Raw genomic sequence first — 22245 nt, forward strand, 5'->3', positions numbered from 1 at the left:
GCGCGACGTGGCTGACGGCAACGCCGCACTGCTCTTGGAGAGGTCACTTCGGAGACGGCGTTGGTTTTGGGGTGTGGGGGTCGTTGGCACTATGTGGCGCGTCTGTGCGCGGCGGGCCCAGAAGGCGGCCCCCGCGTCGGGATTCAGGCCTCGGTGGACGGCGGTGCGGGAGGAACCCGGGGCACCGTGCGTGACCCCGCGGGTTGGTCCAGCTGCGGCTCGTTGCAACAGCTCTCCCACAGGGTATGGCAGAGTCCGGGCACTCTGCGGCTGGCGCCCCAGCTCGTCGGCCATACAGCGGAATCGCTTCCTGCAGCAGCTTTTGCGATCTCCTGGCCGTCGCTGGTACAGTCTTCCCCCGCATCAGAAGGTGAGACCCAGACCTGTCCTTCGCGGGACCCCGTTGTCCTTCAGGGCCGACTTCTTGGCCTCGCATCTTCCCCCGGAGGCCCCAGTAATCCTCCAACCCCCTCCCAGTACGTGCATTGTCCCTTTTCCGATACCCAACTTTGCTATAGCTCTTGAGTTCCCTCTCCTGATCAATTCCTTTGGAAAAAGAACTCCAAACCTGGGGCTGTATGTGGATGCCTGCTAAGGTACGTGCTCTGTCAGACCCACAGGACTGTGGAGCGGGAAGCCTGTCACTGGAGAGCTGGTGGCTGGAACTCCTTTTATATCCCCAGGGCCCAGCGTGTTGCGGAGCTCAAACTCTTTGCGTTAAATTAAATTGAATTGAATGAAACATTAAACCAGACTGAGAGGTAAGTAGCCCTTTTAAAATTTCGCGTTTCTCCTTTTTCTCCTCCAGGTTCCGTTGCCCTCTCTTTCCCCCACAATGCAGGCAGGCACCATAGCCCGTTGGGAAAAAAAGGAGGGGGACAAAATCAATGAGGGTGAACTAATTGCGGAGGTAAGTTGTTTTAAAATATGGAAATGAGTTAGAAGGGACTGGTTTATTAGTTACACTACCTGAGCATTAACTTTCGGAGTGGGTAGTTACTCCTTTTGCTTAAGAAACTTAGATGTTTTTTACAACTTGATGTTAAAGAAGATTGGTTAGGTAAGCGGTCAACAGCTAGCCAAACTGATTTTTAGCTAAGATTTAAAAAAATAATTTCCTTCTTTCATATCTGTGATAGAGGCTTTATCTTCACGAAACTATGATTCTAAACACAAACTAATAATGATCTTCATACTGGGAGCACAAAGCTAAGCGCCTGCTTTTGTGTTAAAAGGTGGAAACGGATAAAGCGACCGTTGGATTTGAGAGCATGGAAGAGTGTTACATGGCAAAGATACTCGTTGCTGAAGGTACCAGGGATGTTCCGGTTGGATCAGTCATCTGTATCACAGTTGAAAAGTGAGTAGTGCCCTGTTAGTTTTTGGAACTTAGGTGATTTTGAAAAATTTGAAAAACTCCAGAATTGAGAAATTAGGAGTTAAAGACTTAACTCCTTAAGACTACTAATGTAGGGGCTAAATCTGCTTTATAAACCCCCTTGTACTTATGCATTTTTTCTCTTCCTTAGACCTGAGGATATTGAGGCCTTTAAAAATTACACATTGGATTCCTCGGCAGCACCTCCCCCACAAGCAGCCCCAGCACCAACCCCTGCTGCTGCTGCTTCGCCACCTACACCTTCTGCTCAGGCTCCTGGTAGCTCATATCCCACTCACATGCAGGTGAGGCTCAGCCTCTGGGTGTTTGCTCTAGAAAGTTTATTATTTATTCATTAGTTTTTAACTTATGACATTCTGGAAACTGGCATTAAATATGGCTACCTCTTGTCATTTGAAAGTAAATAGAAATTTAAACAAGAAAATGGACAACTTTTATTCCTAGTTGCTATTTCCAGGTGTGTGAACTTGGACAGTTCCTTTATAACTTAGATCTAAATACAAGTTAATAATAATCTTCATACTGGCAGCACATTTATACTCCCTACCTAGAGCTTTTAGTAGGCTTAGTGCTGTCTATTGAATGAAAGTCCCCAATTGGTGTTTTCCTTTGACGTATGGTATTCTCTTTTCTAAGAGTGGGTGAAGTCCAGTAGTATTAAATGAGAAAACTGACAATAAAGAATATATATATATATATATATATATATATATATATATATATATATATAAAATAGCATTGTAGCAAAGCTAAAGGCAACAATCACTGTTGATTCTATTAACTAAATCAGTTTCTAAGAAACTAAATCAATTTATTAACTATTAGGGTTATCCCATGAGTAGTTAAGATACTGGAAATGTATAAAAACCAGATAGCCTTTTTCTAAAGGTTTAAGACTAGAACTTTAACTTCACTTAATTTGTAGAAATTTCTGTATAGGAATCCTTTTTTTTCCTTTGGACATAATGTTCTACTCCATGGTCTGTTATTAACATTCATTCATAATGAAGTTTTGCCTGGTGTTCAGTTCACATATTTATTTCATCCTGTTCAGCAAATTCTGTCTTACTACATAAGGCTTACTTCATTTCTTTCCATTTTATGCCTGCGGTTTTGTACGCAAGTGTTAGGGTTGTGTCTTCATTATCCTTAATGATACTATATAGAAAGAGTTACCAGCTCCACTAATTTTTTTTGTGAGGGTTTATTATTATTATTAGATTTATTGGGATAACATTGGTTAATAGCATTATATAAATTTCAGGTGTACAACTTTATAACACAACATCTATATATTATGTGTTCACCACCCGAAGTCTAGTCTCCTTCCATCACCTTGTCTTTGACCCCCTTTGCTAACTCTTCGTCCTCCCCCTCTCCTCTTCCTTCTGGTAACCACCATTCTGTTGTCTATATTTATGAGTTTGTTTTTTTGTTTTGCTTGTTTCATTTGTTGCTTTTGTTTTATATTCTACATAATGAGTGAAATCATATAGTTCTTGTTCTTTTTTTATCTGACTTATTTTACTTAGCATAATAGTCTTAAGATCCATCCATGCTGTCACAAATGGCAATATTCCATCTTTTTTATGGCTTAGTAGTATTCCATTTTAAGAGTAGATGAAGATGACAAATCCTGATCAAGAAAAACATTTTTAAAAAATTTTTGATTAGAGTTCTGAGTTTTGTTTTACTTTTTCTCCCCCCTTCCTGAGACATCAGTTGAAATGATATTTTCTCTCAGTATAATCCTATTGTTAATTAGACACAAATGACTTAGAAGACAGCAAATAAAACCTATAATAATCAAGTAAGCATCCAATTTCAGTAAACACACAAGCCATATAAATAGGAAAGCAATTTTACATTTAGATCAGCCAATATGGCGTTTAGATTGTATTGAGGTGGAAGTGAGTATTGTAAAGAACAGTTCTTAATATTAGTTTTTTTTATCTTGGAAATGTGTCTGGGAAGTTGGGAGAAATGACGTTTCCTCTGAGTAGAAAGGTAGATGCTAATACAGGCACAGCAAAATTTTAATGGAATAGTCTGGACCAAGATCATTCTGTGAAAAAGAAAAATTCTAGCTTAATCTAAGTGTTAAAACAGATGAAAAGAGGACCTTTGCTTGGACATTGAAGAGTTCGTTTTGACTGTCTAGAAAGAAATCTTTCCCATCGGCGCATTGCTTTTAACTTTGGGAGGTGGGTCAGAGTATCGCTGATACTATAAAGGCTTACGGTTTGAAGGATGATTTAACTGGTGGGACACTGTTGAGCACTGAGCTTTTGCTGTTATGGGGATATCAGGCAGATGGGAATTTGGATTGTCATAGTCACTATCATTCCATAAAACTAAGCTTGCGTGAGTGTTATTGTATCCAAGGCTTCCTAGTATTAAGCAATAATTTTTGTTTCTACAGGTGGTTCTTCCTGCCCTCTCTCCCACCATGACCATGGGCACAGTTCAGAGATGGGAAAAAAAAGTGGGTGAGAAGCTAAGTGAAGGAGACTTATTGGCAGAGATAGAGACTGACAAGGCCACTATAGGTGAGATTTCTTCAACTCTTAATGGTTGAGACACTGACTTTTCCAATGAGGGAAGAGGATTGCCGCCCTATCCTATAATGAGTGAGTGATAACATAAAACATTTTAATTCTTGGGATTCATTTCCTGGAATAGGATATTTCATAACAAAAGTGCACGTGGTCAGATTTGTCAGTTCTATACTGCACTTTTCATTGAATCAGGGATGTGTCAACTTAGAGATTATTTTTAAGCCAGAGTTTAGCCTTATGTTACTGAGTAGCTATATCAGAACTGCCATTGTCTAAAGTGGGCGAGTGAGAAAAAGAGAAAATAACTTGTAAGGCAAGAAATACCAAAACCTTTAAGATGAATTTGAGGGAAAACAAATTAGGATTTAGATTATTTTCATAGTTTGAGAATGATTGATGTGTGTATATATATACCTATTTAGATATCACATTTCCATGTATTTCTTTTCTAATTAATTGTTATGTTCTGAACAAAACCCACATAGACAATCATATATTTGTGTTACTGTTTATAGGTATTTATAGGTAAATATATTTCTTTTCTGTCCAGTCCACAAAGAGGCAGTGGGAGATTCTGGGCATCCTCTGCAGTGGTTGTTTTCAGATTGTGTTCTGAAATCATAAAAACGTTGGTTTGAAACCCAGTGATTCCTTGATGGCATCTTGGGGCAAAGGAGGACTTAAGAAGCAGGGCTCTAATGTGCCCTGTCCCCTCCCTCACTTCCACCAGGGCAACAACTCCTTTTTATCTTTTTGCATATTGTGCTTTACCCTCATAATATTTTATCAGAAGAAAAGGTTCTATTTGTTAAAAAGAAAGAAACAAACAAAAAACCTTGATGACAATAGATCTGCTTTGCATACCAGTATCTGCTTCGAATACCAGTATTACTGTAGAGGCTGGTATTCTACAGACTAGTCACTAGAGAAGTATTACCTCAGTCAGACTCTTTAAACCCTATTGTGTCCTTGGAGTCCTTTCTTTCTAAGCATATCTTTTATCGGATATTATTTCTCAGTTGGGAAATAGAAGGATTCATCAAAGATGTGTTCATCAGGGAGAGGCACAATGCCACAGAAAGCGAAGATCTAGAAGGTCAAAGTTGTCCCCTGCAGTGGCTTTAGTTTTACTTTTGCAACCCTTCATGTTTTGAGTTCCTTGTAAGAGAAGTAGCAGCTGAGTAAAATGTTAGTTGTCAGCACCATAGAAATCCTAATAATGCTGTATTTCTTTACATTAAAATATTTGATGTAATTCCAAATATAACATCTTTGAAAAACTCCAAAGATGCTTTGAGGGGTGTAATCCCACATCACTGTCAAGCCTGGTAGCTTCCTTTATTTAACATCCATGTGGTTTTGATCTTTTAACAGTACAGTTGGTGACATCGTGGAGTCTTGTCTGCGTAGGGACTGCTCTTGGAGGTGTTTTTAAGAAAATGTTTAGAACTAACCACTACCTATAATCTCTTACACTTTTATTTAATAGATATTTATTTAGTGTTTACTTTGTACCTGGTACTGTTTCTAAGTACTTGAAAAATATTAATTCATTTAATTTTCATAACATCCCTGTGAGGTAGGTACTATTATTATCCCCATTTTGTAGATAAAGAAGCTGAGACACAGGTGAAACAGCTTACAAAAGGTTATACAGCTAGTTTGAAGAAGAGCCTTTTACTTAAACCTGTGCTTTGAGTTTGGTGGGATAGTGGAATCCATAATGGTTTTTCTTTCTATTTAAGGTTTTGAAGTACAAGAAGAAGGTTACCTTGCAAAAATCTTGATCCCAGAAGGCACAAGAGATGTCCCTCTCGGAACGCCACTCTGTATCATTGTAGAAAAAGAGGCAGATATACCAGCATTTGCTGACTATAGGCCAACTGAAGTAACTGATTTAAAACCACAAGCACTACCACCTACCCCACCCCCGGTGGGTATACTTTTATAATTGAACTCTTATTTTATTCCTTTCTAAACGGAGTAATTAGATTAGATAATATTCTGGGTTCCTTCCAGCTCTAAGATTCTATGAATAAGAAAGGAGATAGTCAATTAACATTTGTGGACACCTACAGGTTGTGTGGCACTGCGCCATTCACCCAGTAAATAATTTGATCCTTGTAGCTTTCTTTTTTTTCCTGCTGTCTTGAGTCCTGCTGAGAAAATAGTTGAGGTGACGTTCCTTTTCTTCTTTAGGTGTAGATATGCATATGGAAGGTAGTGCTTTTTCCCCCATTTTTTATAGAATTTGCTATGTTATCTTTGTTACTGTCAACCCTCTTGGTATTCACATAAGGTGGATCAGCCTTATATTTGTAATGCATTTGAACCTTAGCATAACATGGCTTGTTTTGCATAGAATTGAGTCTGACACTATATACTATACCTATAACATGAATGTGTATGAACTCCAAGCACTGATAACACTAAAACAAGGCTTCTGCGAATGCCAGAATCATCGATAGTTTAGAGTAGGCATACATTTCTGTCAGAGAAAACTTGATTTCTGACTGCCATACATTCATGGATAGCTGGCAAGTAGTAGTGTTGGTTTATTTCTTAAGGGACTTTCAATATGGAATAATTTATTATTTTGAAATTAGGTTAGTAAAAACAAAAACTACATTGGTGATGTAAATATTAAATTCTATGCCTCTCTATGTTATGGAGTAAGATGACATTGTTCTGTCTTTGACATAAAGTATTGCTGTTATTCATATGGCTATATTATGTTGGCTAGGTAGGGAAAATGTGCATTATGATCTTAGGAAAAAAAGTGAAGTTTATTTAATTACTATGCCTTTGACTTAATAAAATGTAAACTCCTGATCTTTCAGACCAATCTCTGCAGTGGTGAATTAACAATCTGTAACTTTCTTAAAAAGGTGGCCCCTGTTCCTCCATCTCCCCAACCTGTAGCCCATACACCGTCAGCCACCCGCCCAGCTACTCCTGCTGGACCAAAGGGAAGGTTGTTTGTTAGCCCTCTTGCAAAGAAATTGGCAGCAGAGAAAGGGATTGACCTTACACAAGTAAAAGGTAAGTCTTTTTTCTATGGAATGGAGTTGTAAAGCTAAAATTTTATTGAGCTTCTTCCTTAAGCCCAGCAAGTACAACTACTGTGTTTCCCCAAAAATAAGACCTAGCCGGACCATCAACTCTAATGCGTCTTTTGGAGCAAAAATTAATATAAGACCTGGTCTCTTTTACTGTAAGAGCGGGTCTTATATGATATAAGACCGGGTCTTATATTAATTTTTGCTCCAAAAGACACATTAGAACTGATGGTCCGGCTAGGTCTTATTTTCAGGGAAACACGATATGTGCTAGTCATGTAATGCCACACTAAATTTATAACACACTTTGAAGTAAGAATCAGCATTCCCAATTTTTTGGATAAGAAAATAGACTCTAAAGGTATTTCCCTTCTTATTAAGTAGTAAAGTTACAATTCAAATCTAGATTTGTTTAGTTCTAAAGCCTGTATTCTTCCAACTACCCTATGTTGCTTTCTGTTTTGATATTCTGCCATCCTTAATTACTGGAGAAAATAGTGGTTATTTCCCCAATTGTCTAGCTGTGGGAACTAAGCGCTGGTTATCATGTCTGCAGTCTCGTTATGTGGTTAGAAGGCAAGCCCATCTCCAAAAACACAAGAATAGGATGTTATAAATTTTTGGACCTCAGAGGATTCTTGTAATGTTGGAAGATCCTTTTTTCCATCTTAATGCTAGTTCATTAGTATATTACTATACTTTATATATCTGTGATTAGAATCAGGGACAGCAATGTAAGTTGGAATACATTTTAAGGGGAGAAGGGATTGGGTTAATAATTACATCTGAAAAATTTAGACAGATAAAGAAGGACCATTTATTAGGTATTTAGCAATCTTAATAAAGATATAAGTGGTAAAATCCCAGTATTCTTATTATGCAGATAGAGTTAGGTGATTCATTTATTATTTAAACAAACACTCATCGAGGTTTTGTTATGCAGTCAACATTTGCTCATAAGACACAAGATTTCAGTTGCAGATGGTTATACTACCAACAAAAAAGAATTAAATGAACAGAAAGGGAGTATAGTATAGTAGTTACAAGTATGGACTCTTACTGGAATGCTTGGGTTTGAACCCCAGTTCTGCCGTGCCCTAGCTATGTGACCTTTTGTGTCTCAGTTTCTTCATCTGTATATGCAAATGATACCTTATAGGTTGTGAGGATTAAATAAGTTAATAAATAATATCTGCACATAGAAAGCATATATAGGTATTAGCTATAATGATAATAACAATATTATTATTAAATAAGATTATTTGAATGCTAAAAAAGAAATAAACCAGATGATATATTAGTGAGTGACAGGGTGAATATATGTGCAGTTACAGCTGTTTTTAGATAGAGTGATGGGGGAAGATCTTTCTGATGAAGTGACATTTGATCTGACCTGGAAGATAAGAAGGAGTCAACTATGAGCCAACCATGTGAAAAACTGGGGGAAAAGAATTTGGGTCAGAGAGACCAGTAGTACACATTCTGAAGTGGGAAAGAGCCTGGTATATTTGAGGAACATAAAAGTGGCCCATGATAATGGAGCATAGTGAGAAAAGTCTAGTGGTAGGAGATGAGGTTGGAAAGGAATAAAGGGGTGAGAACATGTAGGACTTTACAGGTCATGGTAGTGATAGAATTTGAGTTTGATTTAAAGTACAAAAGGAAGCCACTGAAAGATTAAAATGAGGAAATAACATAATATTTTTAAAAGATCATTTTGGCTACTCTGCAGATGGTTCAAAGCCACGCATCTGTTAAGGTTCTGTTTCTGGATCCAATCGTGGTAGGTTAGACAGCAGCGGTGGGAGTGGAAAGAAATGGGTAGCTTCTAGATACATTTTTGACATAGAATCAACAGAACTTAGTCAAAGATTAGAGATGGGGACTTGGCAACAGTAATTTCAAAAGAAAGGTGTGATGGAAGCCAGCCTGGATGGGTTGAAAAGTGAAAAATGGATGAAGAAGAGATAAGATAGCATTTGGACAAATCATTCAGGAAGCTTTGTTATGAAGAAAAGCATAGAAATAGAGGTATAACTTTGGGAAGGTAGAGGTTCAAGAGAGGACTTTTGAAAATGAGTGATAGGAGAATGGGTCTAGTATAGAGTTTCTCAACTGTGGCACTATTGACATTTTTGACTAGATAATTGTTTGGGAGGGTGGTGGTGTGTGTCCTATGCATTGTTAGATGTTTAGCAACATCCTTGACTCCTACCCCAATGTGGTGGTAGCATCCCACACTTGTAATAACCATCGGACACCCTACAAAATCTTCACATTATTGATTACATTTCCCCAAATTGACTGTCGTATGCCCGTGGCCAACTTGTGGTTACTGACTGTGCTTTCTAATCCCTTCACCTTCCCCCTTATCCCCACCCCCCGTCATCTAGCAGCCCTCAGTTGGGAAAAAACTTTAAATCCTGAATCCTAATGTTCAGAATTTGGCTTGTCTCAAAGCTACCCACGTTATGTCTTGTGTTGCTTTGATGCAGGGCATTTGCATATCATTATCTTATTTTAAAAATTTTTAATTTTTCAGTTGCCATTGACAATATTATATTAGTTTCAGGTGTGCAACTTAGTTACTAGACATTTATTGATACATAATTTATGAAGTGATCACCCCATAAATCTAGCACCCATCTGACACCGTAGTTAATACAATATTATTGACTATATTCCCTTGCTGTACTTGACATCCCCGTGACTGTTTTTATAACTGTCAATCACTATTCCATTTCATCCTCAACGTTCCTGTGAGCAGGGCTGGTAGTATATAATCTCTATCCTACAGCCGAGGCAGAAGACAAGATGAAGTTAAGTGACTATAGTTAATCTGTCTAGTTTATGTTTGACAAAAACCCTACATTTTTTACTCCTAGGCTAGTATTCCCTTTTTACCACATTGCTTTATGATGGCCTGTTGTAACTTCTTAGGGATATAGGCAAAAGAATTTTAAAGATATCAACTAACTCCTACCGGGTTTCCCCGAAAATAAGACAGGGTCTTATACTGTATTTCCTTGAAAATAAGACCGAGTTTTATATTAATTTTTGCTCCAAAAGACGCATTAGGGCGTATTCTCAGGAGATGTCTTATTTGTTCATGTACAACAATCTACATTTATTCAAATACAGTCATGTCATCATCTTCTGGAACATCGTCATAACGTACTAAATGCGTCCATTTGGCTGATGATCTTAATGGGGGCTTATTTTTGGGGTAGGTCTTATTTTCGGGGAAACACAGTAATAGGAAATTCTTACTGGTGGCTGAAGGTTACCATGAGGCAGGTGGTACTACTGTAGCTATCCTCCTTTTGAGGGGTTGCAGTATCCAAATCAGCCTTGGTTTAAGGGGAGGTTATGGTTTCTGTCTTTTGTAAAGGAGGGGAATCTAATAGGGGTACTGCTACCTCTGTTCTAGAGCTCCTGGTGAGGATAAACACAGTCCTAGCCAACTCAGTTTTCATAATGAAGGAAAGGAGTTGGGACGAACTGCATACAACGAGAATCCTTTTAAAAGTCTGCCTTGGGGGAAGATGAATCAATTTGATCAAATTTTTTCTAGAAGTGGGCCAGTGTAAAAGGTATTTTAATAACTAAATTCTGAATCTCCTTAGAATTAAGGTTCAGGATTATCCACTTGGGTCTGAAGTTAAACCTAAGAGGTTGTGGATGGGAGGAGGAAGGAAATTGTAAATGAAATTAAGCCTATTGAGAGAACTTGGAAGACGTTTTCTCATGTGTGGCATTGTACTCATTTCCTTCAGAGTCTCTAACACAGGCCAGTTTGGAGCCTCAGCTACTGTGAGAAAGCTATGAAAAATGGAGACCACGTAAGGAATGAGTGATTCTAAAGATGAGATCATTACAATTAAGATTTATTCATGCTGTTTTGGGGTAAAAAAATTGACTTGCCTGGTTTATCTAAAACAATTGTTATGTCTGTCAACTCTGTACAAAGGGAATTCTTTATGGTCAAATGAAGGTAGACCCAAATGAGATCTATTTTAGGGTTCAGAAGGGTTTTTTTGAGCTAACCAGGAGGAGGCACCTAGAATTCTTCCTGGAGGTATAAATTGTATTTAGCATTGTCCTTATACTGGTATTTCCTGATTTAAATGTAAAGAAGATATTATAAAAAAATAAAGTACAACTTAATTAGATAAAACTTTGAAAGAGGATACTTGCTATAGTTAAAAAGAAAAGTACCACTACAGATCAAACAAGATCAACTTTGTGTTAATTAAAATGAATAATTGAAAGAAGCTAGTGTTTTTAGGGAGAACTTTAAGGGGCACGATTAAGGCTTTGGTTCCTTCAGAGGGTCTTTGGTAGAGAACCCTTGGAAACTTGCACTTCCCGATCACAGTGTAGGTCTCTTTGAGGACTCAGCAGTAGGCTCTCATCTGTGTGGTATTTATGTATCTCTTCCAGGAACAGGACCAGAAGGCAGAATCATCAAGAAGGACATCGACTCTTTTGTGCCTTCTAAAGCTGCTCCTGTGAGTTACATTGGGCTTCCCCCCCATTTGTCCCTGCAAAGTGCTTTGTCCAGCCTGTTAGACCCTTTCATACATTATTTATGAATGAAACATACATTATTTATGAATGTTTTCTTTTGTCTAATTTCACTGGCTGACAATATATAGATATAAATGTGATGTCATTCATCTGCAAAAGCAAAGATGATATATTACATGGACATACATTCCAAATTGGGTTTTTTTGAGTAGTGATACTAAATTTTTTTCTAATGCATCCTCTCCTTTTCATTCAAGCCCTGTTTTTAAAAGCATGTTTGGAAGTCGGTTAATTAGGGTTTGAGTTTTATTTGGTTAATAATCCACACAGGGATTAAATTCACATAGCCAACTTCTGTTTGATTGGTTAAGGTGCTAAGATAATAAGCTAAAAGTAAGAAAAATGATTTAGTTATTTAGACGTTTACTTCAAAATGAAAGATTTGTCATTGTTTTTTCTTAACACTCTTCAGGAAAATGAATTACTTTGTGTATATTTATCTCAGTCTTTTCAACTTAATTCAAGAAAAGCTTTGATTGCTTTTCTTGAAGATAATTTTGCAAAAACAAAATTATTTTGACATAAACTACTCATTAAACATATTCTGGCTCAAAGAACAATGACACTTAAAACATGATTACAGAATGCTAAGTATAAAAATTAAAAACAAAGCACATCCAAATCTGAGTCCATTTTGCTCCCTTTGGCTAGAAATAGCTGTTTTTCTGTAAGCCGTTTAATTTTCACTTTGTCATCTGGAAAAGAGTCACTAGTAGTTGTTCCCAGTTGCTCGTTAAGACTGAGCCCCAGTTACTGAAAGCATTTTTCCCTTCCCGTAGGCCCCCGCAGCTGCTGTACCTCCCCCAAGTCCAGGAGTGACACCAGTTCCTACAGGTGTCTTCACGGATATCCCGATCAGCAACATTCGTCGAGTAAGTGTGTTACCTAAATCTGGAGCTAAAGCTGTTGAGGACATGTTTATTGCATCCATAGTTTGAAACACAGAGACTTTTTTTAGTTGGGTATCTTAGATGATTAGTTTAAGGGATGTTTGGTTTGGCCAGTTAAATACTTGGGATAAACAAATACTGTGTTCTGATTCAATCCTATTAGAAGGGGCTAAGATATGGTGGAGTCCTCCGTGTTCCAAATCTAGTAATGCTTGAGGTAAGCATTACCAGGGAGCAGGATATAAGGTCAAACAGAGTCCTGAATTAGGTAAGGTTTCATCTCAACTCGTGATAATTGACTGGAATCTCTTTGATTTCAGGTTATTGCACAGCGGTTAATGCAATCTAAGCAAACCATACCTCATTATTACCTTTCTGTTGATGTCAATATGGGAGAAGTTTTGTTGGTACGGAAAGAACTTAATAAGGTAAAAGGTCTGGAAATTCCAATTCTATAAATTCTAAAAATTTTGTTTTTCCCCACTAAATATTGATATTTTTGCCCATATTTTTTGTAACAGTATGTCAGTTGATGGTAGGAGATGGGTGTCATCTTAATTTTAACTTGTAAAGACTGTCCTGGAGAATTTTCATCTTCTAACCCTTGATTAAAGCTTATCATTTAAAGTTGATCCATGGATCCGTTTTAGCCTAGCAGAGTCACTGATTCTGTGAGACTACTTGAGTCTTTTGATAGGTAAGAAACAGTATGTTTACTTTGTGTTTATAGTTAAGTATCAAGCACTTAGGCACTTTTAGCCTGAGGCACTTTTGGGAATTCAGCATAAGGCATAAAACTCCTCCATGAATTGATAATTTAATTGAAGAGATAATGCATGTGAAAGAGAGGAGGCAATTTTTATTTATTTATTTCCTTTTTTATGCCTGGCTGTCACTACTCACTTTTTTTTTTTTTTTTTAAAGATTTTATTGGGGAAGGGGTACAGGACTTTATTGAGGAACAGTGTGTACTTCTAGGACTTTTTTTTTTCCAAGTCAAGTTGTTGTCCTTTCAATCTTAGTTGTGGAGGGCGCAGCTCAGCTCCAGGTCCAGTTGCCATTACTAGTTGCAGGGGGCACAGCCCACCATCCCTTGCGGGAGTCCAACCGGCAACCTTGTAGTTGAGAGGACACGCTCCGACCAACTGAGCCATCCAGGAGGCAGCTCAGCTCAAGGTGCCGTGTTCAATCTTAGTTGCAGGGGGCGCTGCCCACCATCCTTTGCGGGACTCGAGGAATTGAACTGACAACCTTGTGGTTGAGAGCCCACTGGCCCATGTGGGAATCGAACCGGCAGCCTTTGGAGTGAGGAGCGCGGAGCTCTAACCACATGGGCCACCGGGCTGCCCCCGAGGCAATTTTTATTAAAGTAAAAGTATTCATTTGTAGACCAGTTTCTTTATGGTAATGCTCCTCATCTGCTAGATTACATTGTATATATGTTAAGTGTTATAGGAGTTCAGAGAAAGGGGAGACCACTGAAAGCAGTTGGGGAATTTACAATGGTATAGGGAGAACTTGGTTGAGCCATGGAGCATAGGAAGCATTTGGATTGGCAAAAAGCTGAAGGAAGTTCATTGTCATGATGGAATATCATAAAGTTGAAGTGCTTTAAAAACAACAAATAGATACAGAATATGTGGGAGATAAGTTACCTGAGTCTCTAGAGTGGATACATAGTTGTTGGTTTAGGGAAGACCTTGATTTATAAGCAGAATAATTTGGACTTGATGAATTAAACACCAGTAAAAGTGACATGATGATAGCAATATTTTAAGAAAAGTTAGTCTAATATATATATATACTGGCATATCTTAATGTCCGAGACTGTTTTTGCTTGTCATATAATCATGAAGTGATAAGGGTCTGTATTAGAGGGTTGCATTAAGAATGGAATAGGAGAGAGGAATCTGATATTTTCAAGGACGTGGGTGAAAAGTGAAAGGTATACTCCTTAGAGTGGCACACAGGGCCTTATACTGGCTGTCTGTAACCTCTGGACTTCCTCTCCTACTACTTTCCCAATTGCTCACTCTGCTGCAGACACAGTGGTTGCCTTGCTGTTCTGCCACACGCCACCTGTACACTTCTACTTTAGGCCCTTCGCACTTGCTGTTCCCTTTGCATGGAATACCTTCCTTTAGTATCTTCCTGGCTTCATTCCTCCTCCTCCTCCTTAAGGATTTTACTCAGTACAACCTTCTTTGGTTTTCTCTGGTCACCTTATTCTAAAGTTAAGGGAAGCTGAGTGAGGTGAATGATGAGTTCTCTCTTTAGTTCTTTTTCCCTGCTTTATTTTTCTTCTTAGCACTTAACACTGCGTAACATACTATGTTTCACTTATTTCTTGTCTATCCATCCCCTTTAGAATGTAAGCTACCTGAGAGTAGAATTTTTACCTATTTTTTTCACTGCTTTATATCCAGGGCTTTAGAGGTACATGCCCAGTAGAGTAGACTTCCGGATATTAGATGCATGAATGAGTGAAGGAAGCAGTCAGTACAGCTTGGTAACTGGCTACAGGGGATAAAGATGATGGCATACTTTTATTTTCAAAATATTAAAATCATTTTACAATAAATTTATTTGGTACTTGGGCATGAAAATATGTCCAGTGTATTGTTTTATATAATTCTTTTAAAAATTTATTTAGATATATTAAACAGCATACCATCCACCCATTTGAAGTTTACAGTTCAGTGGTTTTTTAGTATATTTGGAGTTGTGTGACAATCACCACAATAAATTTTAGAACATTTTCATCGTCCCTAAATGAAACCATACATCTCTTAGCTGTAACCCCAGCCCCAATCCTCCCATCCTCCCCAGTCCTAGGCAACCACTAATCTACTTTCTGTCTTATAGATTTGCCTATTCTGGATATTTCTGATAGGGGTAAGGATTTCATCGACTCTGTAGATCAATTTGAGGAGTATTGCCATGTTAACACTATTAAGTGTTCCCACTCCATGAATATGGGATGTCTTTCCATTTACTTAGTTCTTTAGTTTCTTTCAACAATTTTTGCAGTTTTGGAGTACAAGTTTTTGTACTTCTTTGTTAAATTTATTCCTGGGTGTTTATTCTTTTTAATACTATTGTAAATTTTATTTTCCAATTGTTCATTGCTGCAGTTGACTTTTATATATTGATCTTGTTTCCTGTAATCTTGTTTTTTAGTGTGTTTCTTAGGATTTTCTATATACAGAGTCATGTCATCTGCAAGTAGAGGTAGTTTTTGCTTTTTCCTTTGTAGTCTGGATGCCTGTCATTTCTTTTTAATGCCCAACTTCTCTGCCTTGTACATCTAATAGAATGTTGAATAGAAGTGGCAAGAGTGGGCATCCTGGTCTTGTTCTTGATCATAGGGGGAAGTTTTTTACCACTGAAGTATAATAGATTGTGAAGTTTTCGTAGATCTGTTTTATCATCAGGAAGTTCCTTTCTATTACTAGTTGATGTTTTTAATTTGAAGGGGTGTTGAATTTTGTCAAACGGTTTTTCTGTGTCTATTGTCCTATATATAGTGTCTATATATGTAGTGTCCTATATATAGTGTCTAGTCCTGTGTATAGTGTCCTATATATATTCTGTTAGGACATTATTACATTAATTGATTTTCAGATATTAAAGCAACCTTGAATTCCTGGGACAAATCCCATTTGGTCATGGTGAATAATACTTTTCATATATTGCTGGATTTGGTTTGCTAGAATTTTGTTTTGAGGATTTTTGTATCTGTATTCAGAAGAGAGATTGATCTGTAGAATTTTTGTTTCCTTTTTTTATTGTGATATCTTGGTCTAGTTTTGGTATCAGGCTAACACTGGCTTCAAAATGAATGGGGAAGTGTTTTCTTTCTTTTTTTTTTTTTTTTTTTTTTTGCCAGAGTTTGTGAAGAGTTGATATTACTTCTTCTTTAAATGTTTGGCATAATTTACCAGCAAAGCCACTTGGGTCTAGGCTTTTCTGTTTAGGTAGTTTTTTATTATCAATTCATTCTCTTTAGTAATTATAGATAAGTTGAGAGGTTCTATTTCTTTTTTATTTAGTTTTGGTAGTGTGTATCTTTCTAGGAGTTTCTCCATTTCATCTAGGTTATCTAATTTGTTGGCACCTGGCTGTCCGTAGTATTATCTATAATCCTTTTTATTTCTATAAGGTAGATAGCCTATTTCTCCGAAAATAAGACCTAGCTGGACAATCAGCTCTGATATGTCTTTTGGAGCAAAAATTAATGTAAGACCTGGTCTTATATAAAACCCGGTATTATTATATTTATTACATTACAATATATCATCATATCATATCATATCATATTATATCATATCATATGAATCCTTAAAGACCGGGTCTTATAGTAAGACCGGGTCTTATATTAATTTTTGCTCCAAAAGACGCATTAGAGTTAATTGTCTGGGTAGGTCTTATTTTTGAGGAAACATGGTAGCAGTATCCCCTACTTCATTTCTGGTTTTAGTAATTTGAATCTTCTTTTTCTTTATCACTGTAGCTAAACATTCGTTGTTTTGTTGATGTTTTCAAAGAACCAACTTTTGCTTTTGTTGATGTAAATGAAAATGAAGACATAATATACCATAATGTATGGGATGCAGCTAAGGTAGTGCTTAGCAGGAAACATATCCATAGAGACCTACATTAAAAAAAAGACGGAAAGGGCCGGCCCGGTGGCTCAGGCAGTTAGAGCTCCGTGCTCCTAACTCCGAAGGCTGCCAGTTCGATTCCCACATGGGCCAGTGGGCTCTCAACCACAAGGTTGCCAGTTTGATTCCTCGAGTCCCGCAAGGGATGGTGGGCAGCGCCCCTGCAACTAAGATTGAACATGGGACCTTGAGCTGAGCTGCCGCTGAGCTCCCGGATGGCTCAGTTGGTTGGAGCACGTCCTCTCAACCACAAGGTTGCCGGTTGGACTCCCGCAAGGGATGGTGGGCTGCACCCCCTGCAACTAGCAAGGGCAACTGGACCTGAGCTGAGCTGCGCCCGCCACAACTAAGACTGAAAGGACAACTTGACTTGGAAAAAAAAGTCTGGAAGTACACACTGTTCCCCAATAAAGTCCTGTTCCCCTTCCCCAATAAAATCTTTAAAAAAAAAATAAAAAAGACGGAAAACAACTTTTGATTTCTCATCTTTCAGGACATTTGTATATGCCTCCCTCCCCTACCCTCCATCCTTTCTCAAGATTATAGTTTCAGTCTTTGGGAAGAGAATTTAAGAAACGACAATGGTTTCTTGTCTTTGCAGATGTTAGAAGGGAAAAGCAAAATTTCTGTCAATGACTTCATCATAAAAGCTTCCGCTTTGGCATGTTTAAAAGTTCCTGAAGCAAATTCTTCTTGGCTGGATACAGTTATAAGACAGTGAGTATAACACTGCTGGGGAAGGTATATATCCATCAGCAGTTTTCTTGTGTTATCTCATGTATAAGTAGGAGTATAGGGGGTAAGGAGAAATGAAATACAGAGGGAGAGGTGACTTCCATAGGTAAAAAAATTTGAAAACTACATAAAACTACTTAGGAGATAGTGCTAAATTTCCTTAGTAAAGATTATAAATTCTTTATATGAGTTCAGGAAAGGAAGATAAGTATATAGATACGTATAATTAATTTGGTAATGACTCTTCCAAAGCAGGGTTGAGATGGTTTTTGTTCACCAGTTAGTTCTGCTGAACTTGGTGGGGGGAACAACATTGCAAACAAACTATATAACAGTATTTGTTAATGTTGTAGTGGCATGTGACTTTGCTCAGGTATCTTTCGCATGATGTCTTATTTAATCCTTATGACCACCTTATACTCTTTAAGTTAGGCGATTGCACTCCCATTTTCTATTTGAAGAAATTGAGGTTCAGTGAGTTAAATTTAACTTTCCCTGAGTTAATATGTTAGTAAATAGCAGAACTGTGATCGGAATCAGTATTCTGACTTCTAAGCCCAGGCCTTTTCTACTATGTAGACTCTTTTATATTACTATTATTATTATTATTATTATTATTATTATTATTATCATCAACTTAATTTTTATTAAAATAATAGTATATATATTAGAATATTGCTCCATGGCTTATAGTGACCTAGTCAACCTTTAATCTGAGGTGCACTCCCAAAGGGAAACACAACTTTTAAACTTTTATTTCTTCTGGTATTTACCTTCATTATTTCTAAATAACATTTTTCTGTTTTTATGGATTTTTTTCATTTCTCTTACTTTATTGACTGACTTCCTATTAAAGAAGGTTAAGAGATTAAATTTAGCTTTGTTGTACACACACACACAAACCATCATTCTACCAAATTGATTATAGCACAAATTTTGGTTAAATCAATATTTTATGAAAATGTTGTTCATGACTGACAGAACACTGAATACTAACTTGATTTTAATGATTGCCTAAGAGAGGGCTAGTTTTCTATGTATTCATGAATTCTTTCTGAAACTCCCCAAGAGAATTCTAAACTTTTCAGTCTTGTCACACATATTAGCTGCTGATCCACTGATTCTAACTTTTTCCTTTGTCACCCCCCTCTTGGAGAACATGAGGGACTTACTATTACAGTTTCCTAGGGCTGCCATTATAAATTACCACAAAATTTGTGGCTTAAAACGAAAATTTATTCTAGTATAGTTCTGAAGGCCAGAAGTCTGAAATCAAGATGTCAGCAGGGCTGTGCTCCCTCCAGGAGCTTTAGGGGAGGAACTATTCTTGCTGGTTCCAGTTGTGGTGGCTCCAGGCATTCCTTGGCTTGTGGCTTCATAACTCCAACCTCTGCCTCTACCTTCACATGGCCTTTTCTCTGTGTTTCTGTCTTTGCTGTCTCTTGCAAGGACACTTGGCATTGGATTTAGGGCCCATCCAGATAAACCAGGATGATCTTATCTCAAGATCTTAATTATACCTGAAAAGACATTTTTACTAAATAGGTTCACATTGATAGATTCTGGGATCAAGACATAGACATACCTTTTAGAGAGTTGTTATGAATATTTACGTATAATGCATGTTGATGTATATTTTCATTTCTCTTCAGTAGATTCCTTAGAGTGGAATTGCTGGGTCATGGGGTAAATTTATATTTAGCCTTTTAAGAATATCTAAAGAAAGCACGACTTAGATCAAAGAATCGAGCTAGCAGGGCAAGTTCTATGAATTGTTCATTGATTCTTACCAAATGCCCTTCATTCATTTGTTTATACAGCCATTTGACAAATATTTATTGAACATGTACTGTTTGCTGGATTTAGTGTTAAACAAGATAGAAACACCATACAATAAACAAATAATATTGTACTAAAACGCCATAATTTAATTAAGAAAGTATTTGCAGTGTGATACCTTGGCCAGAGCCCAGCTGTGGTAGCCACTAAGGGTCTCATACTGCGTTATTCCAGCGGGTCCCTTTGTTTGCAATTGGCAGAGAAGCCTGCTGCCTTTGGCAAGCTTGGGCATTCTGGTCAGCTTGGGTATATTTTGGGATTTGGTACCCATAATCTTCTAAAGTTTGTGCCTAGAAAGAGCTGGAGTTTTCCTTCATATGAAGTTTTAACTTTTTCTTGATTACACAATACTTTACCAGGGGCCCTTACACAAATGCCCAAGGAGACTGGATACAATTCAGGAGTCTGGGAACGTGGATGGTGGAAAGAATCAGTGTTTTCCATTAACCTGTAACTGAAATGTAGCATTTCCTCTTGTTAAAAATGTAGAGAACAAATCAAAGAGGTATTAATAGTACTTGTGATGACCAGTAAAAATCAGTAATTTTCATATCACATTGTAGTTGTTGCAAGTATCTTAAAATACTGTTTTGCTTATCACTACTTTAATATTATAGCCATCATTAGCCTGCTGCAGGTTCTTATTAATGAGTTAATACAATAGCACATACAACGCAATTTCATTTTTTGAATAATTTGATAACTAAATTTCACTATACTTGTTTTTAGTTTTTTAGGGAGGATTATTTGGTGACTTGAGTATTTCTGTGTTAAAAAATACACATATTCTGAGAAGGGACCCAAATGCAAAGATGCCCGTGGCATAGAAAATATTAGGAATCTTATGTTTTGAGGTGCTACCACCCTACATCCTGAGAACTCCTGTTTCGCCCACAATGCAGTGAAAGGGAACCTTTCCCTTCACTCTTCCTTTCATCTGCTCATGCTCTGCTTGCAGACTCAACTCCAGCCAATCCACTTTATCTCAAAATCTACGGAATTCCTTTTTAATTCTCACTTTGAGTGCTGAGCCTTTTTTTCCTCTTACACCCATATGTTAGGAGAGGCAAATGGGCAGGGGTTGAGAGATTGCATGTAAAACCAACCTACTGACACATTTTTCATTCTAAACGTGTAAGTCAAGGAGGGGCACAGCAGAATGTAAAAACCAGGAAAGATACCTGTCTCGCTGAAGAGTAGTACAAACTGAAGTAAATATCAATATTCTTACTTAACATGACACATAAGCTCTTAACGTGACACACAATCAACCAATACTGATGATTATTGAGCTTTCCTTTTCTTTTTTCTTTTTAAATAGAAATCATGTTGTTGATATCAGTGTTGCCGTCAGTACTCCTGCAGGACTCATCACACCTATTGTATTTAATGCCCATATTAAAGGACTGGAAACCATTGCTAATGATGTTGTTTCTTTAGCAACCAAAGCACGAGAGGGTAAACTACAGCCACAGGAATTCCAGGTAAGCTGCTATTTATTTACCTTCTGAATGTTAAGAATTACATTATTTTTAAGGTTGGCATTATGCTTTTATTGCATATTCTACCTTTTGATTCTGCCCTGTATTCTCATTAACACAGGTCCTGAAAATAAAGAAAAAATTGAATAACCTATCAAAAGCTGAAAATAAGACGTTTTCCAACTAGTGTACAAAAGCCACACGACTGACTTTTGTCCATATTGTAATGGTTGTATATTTTCAGTAGAGAGTTCCATTCAGACCTTTTTTTCCCCTCTTTCAGCTTTATTCATCTATAATTAGCAAATAATTATATAAATTTAAGGTGTACAGTTTGATGTTTTGATATGTGTATACATTGTGAAATGATCACAATCAAGCTAATTAACAAATCTCACTTCATATACTTCCATTCCTCCCCCCTCCCTTTTTTTTTCCAATGGTAGTTCAGAGTGCTTTCTTAAAGTAAAAGATTATCTTAAGGTCTTTTCACAAAATGTTTGTCATTTTTTCAGATTTACGTTAAGCAATTAATATGATCTATTTTTAATTTTCTTTCCTCTAGGGTGGCACTTTCACAATCTCCAATTTAGGAATGTTTGGAATTAAGAACTTCTCTGCTATTATCAATCCACCTCAAGCATGTATTTTGGCAATTGGTGCTTCAGAGGATAGACTGGTTCCAGCAGATAATGAAAAAGGGTAAGTGCCAAAATAGAGGGGGAGTTGAAAGCTTATTTTCCTTACATTATACCTGTTTTTGAGTCTCAGTTTTATAATTATTGTCATGGCATATTGGAGCTTCAGGTAGAGTCAGGTTTAAGTATAGAATGAAGTTTCTCAGGACAGCAGCTCTTCTTATTTTACTAAATGCAATTAATGTTTGAGATGGGAAGCCTTATTTACTGTAGGACAGCGGTCACCATACTTTTTTCTCAAAGAGCCAGATAGTGAATATTTTAAGCTTTGTGGGTCATGTGGTCTCTGTTGCAAATACTGCATTACAGTGTGAAAGTAGTCATAGGTAAAT

General features: G+C 37.3%; 1 protein-coding gene across 2 annotated transcripts in view; it reads left to right on the forward strand.

The window, feature by feature from the left end:
* DLAT (dihydrolipoamide S-acetyltransferase) overlaps window positions 1-22245 on the forward strand; it is a 26664-nt gene continuing 4419 nt past the window's right edge. The window contains exons 1-13 of one of the 2 annotated variants that reach the window (XM_081061638.1): window positions 1-370; window positions 809-910; window positions 1236-1360; window positions 1530-1683; window positions 3822-3948; window positions 5703-5890; window positions 6846-6999; window positions 11460-11527; window positions 12386-12478; window positions 12817-12924; window positions 17762-17877; window positions 21056-21218; window positions 21781-21917. In XM_081061638.1, the coding sequence (XP_080917764.1) occupies window positions 92-370; window positions 809-910; window positions 1236-1360; window positions 1530-1683; window positions 3822-3948; window positions 5703-5890; window positions 6846-6999; window positions 11460-11527; window positions 12386-12478; window positions 12817-12924; window positions 17762-17877; window positions 21056-21218; window positions 21781-21917 (1814 nt within the window). In that variant the 5' untranslated portion in view covers window positions 1-91. Of the gene's footprint in view, window positions 371-666; window positions 762-808; window positions 911-1235; window positions 1361-1529; window positions 1684-3821; window positions 3949-5702; window positions 5891-6845; window positions 7000-11459; window positions 11528-12385; window positions 12479-12816; window positions 12925-17761; window positions 17878-21055; window positions 21219-21780; window positions 21918-22245 lie in introns of those variants that run through there. The other variant, XM_081061639.1, reaches the window with a different exon arrangement.

The sequence above is a fragment of the Rhinolophus hipposideros genome, assembly GCF_964194185.1.
Source record: "Rhinolophus hipposideros genome assembly, chromosome: 10".
NCBI lineage: Eukaryota > Metazoa > Chordata > Mammalia > Chiroptera > Rhinolophidae > Rhinolophus > Rhinolophus hipposideros.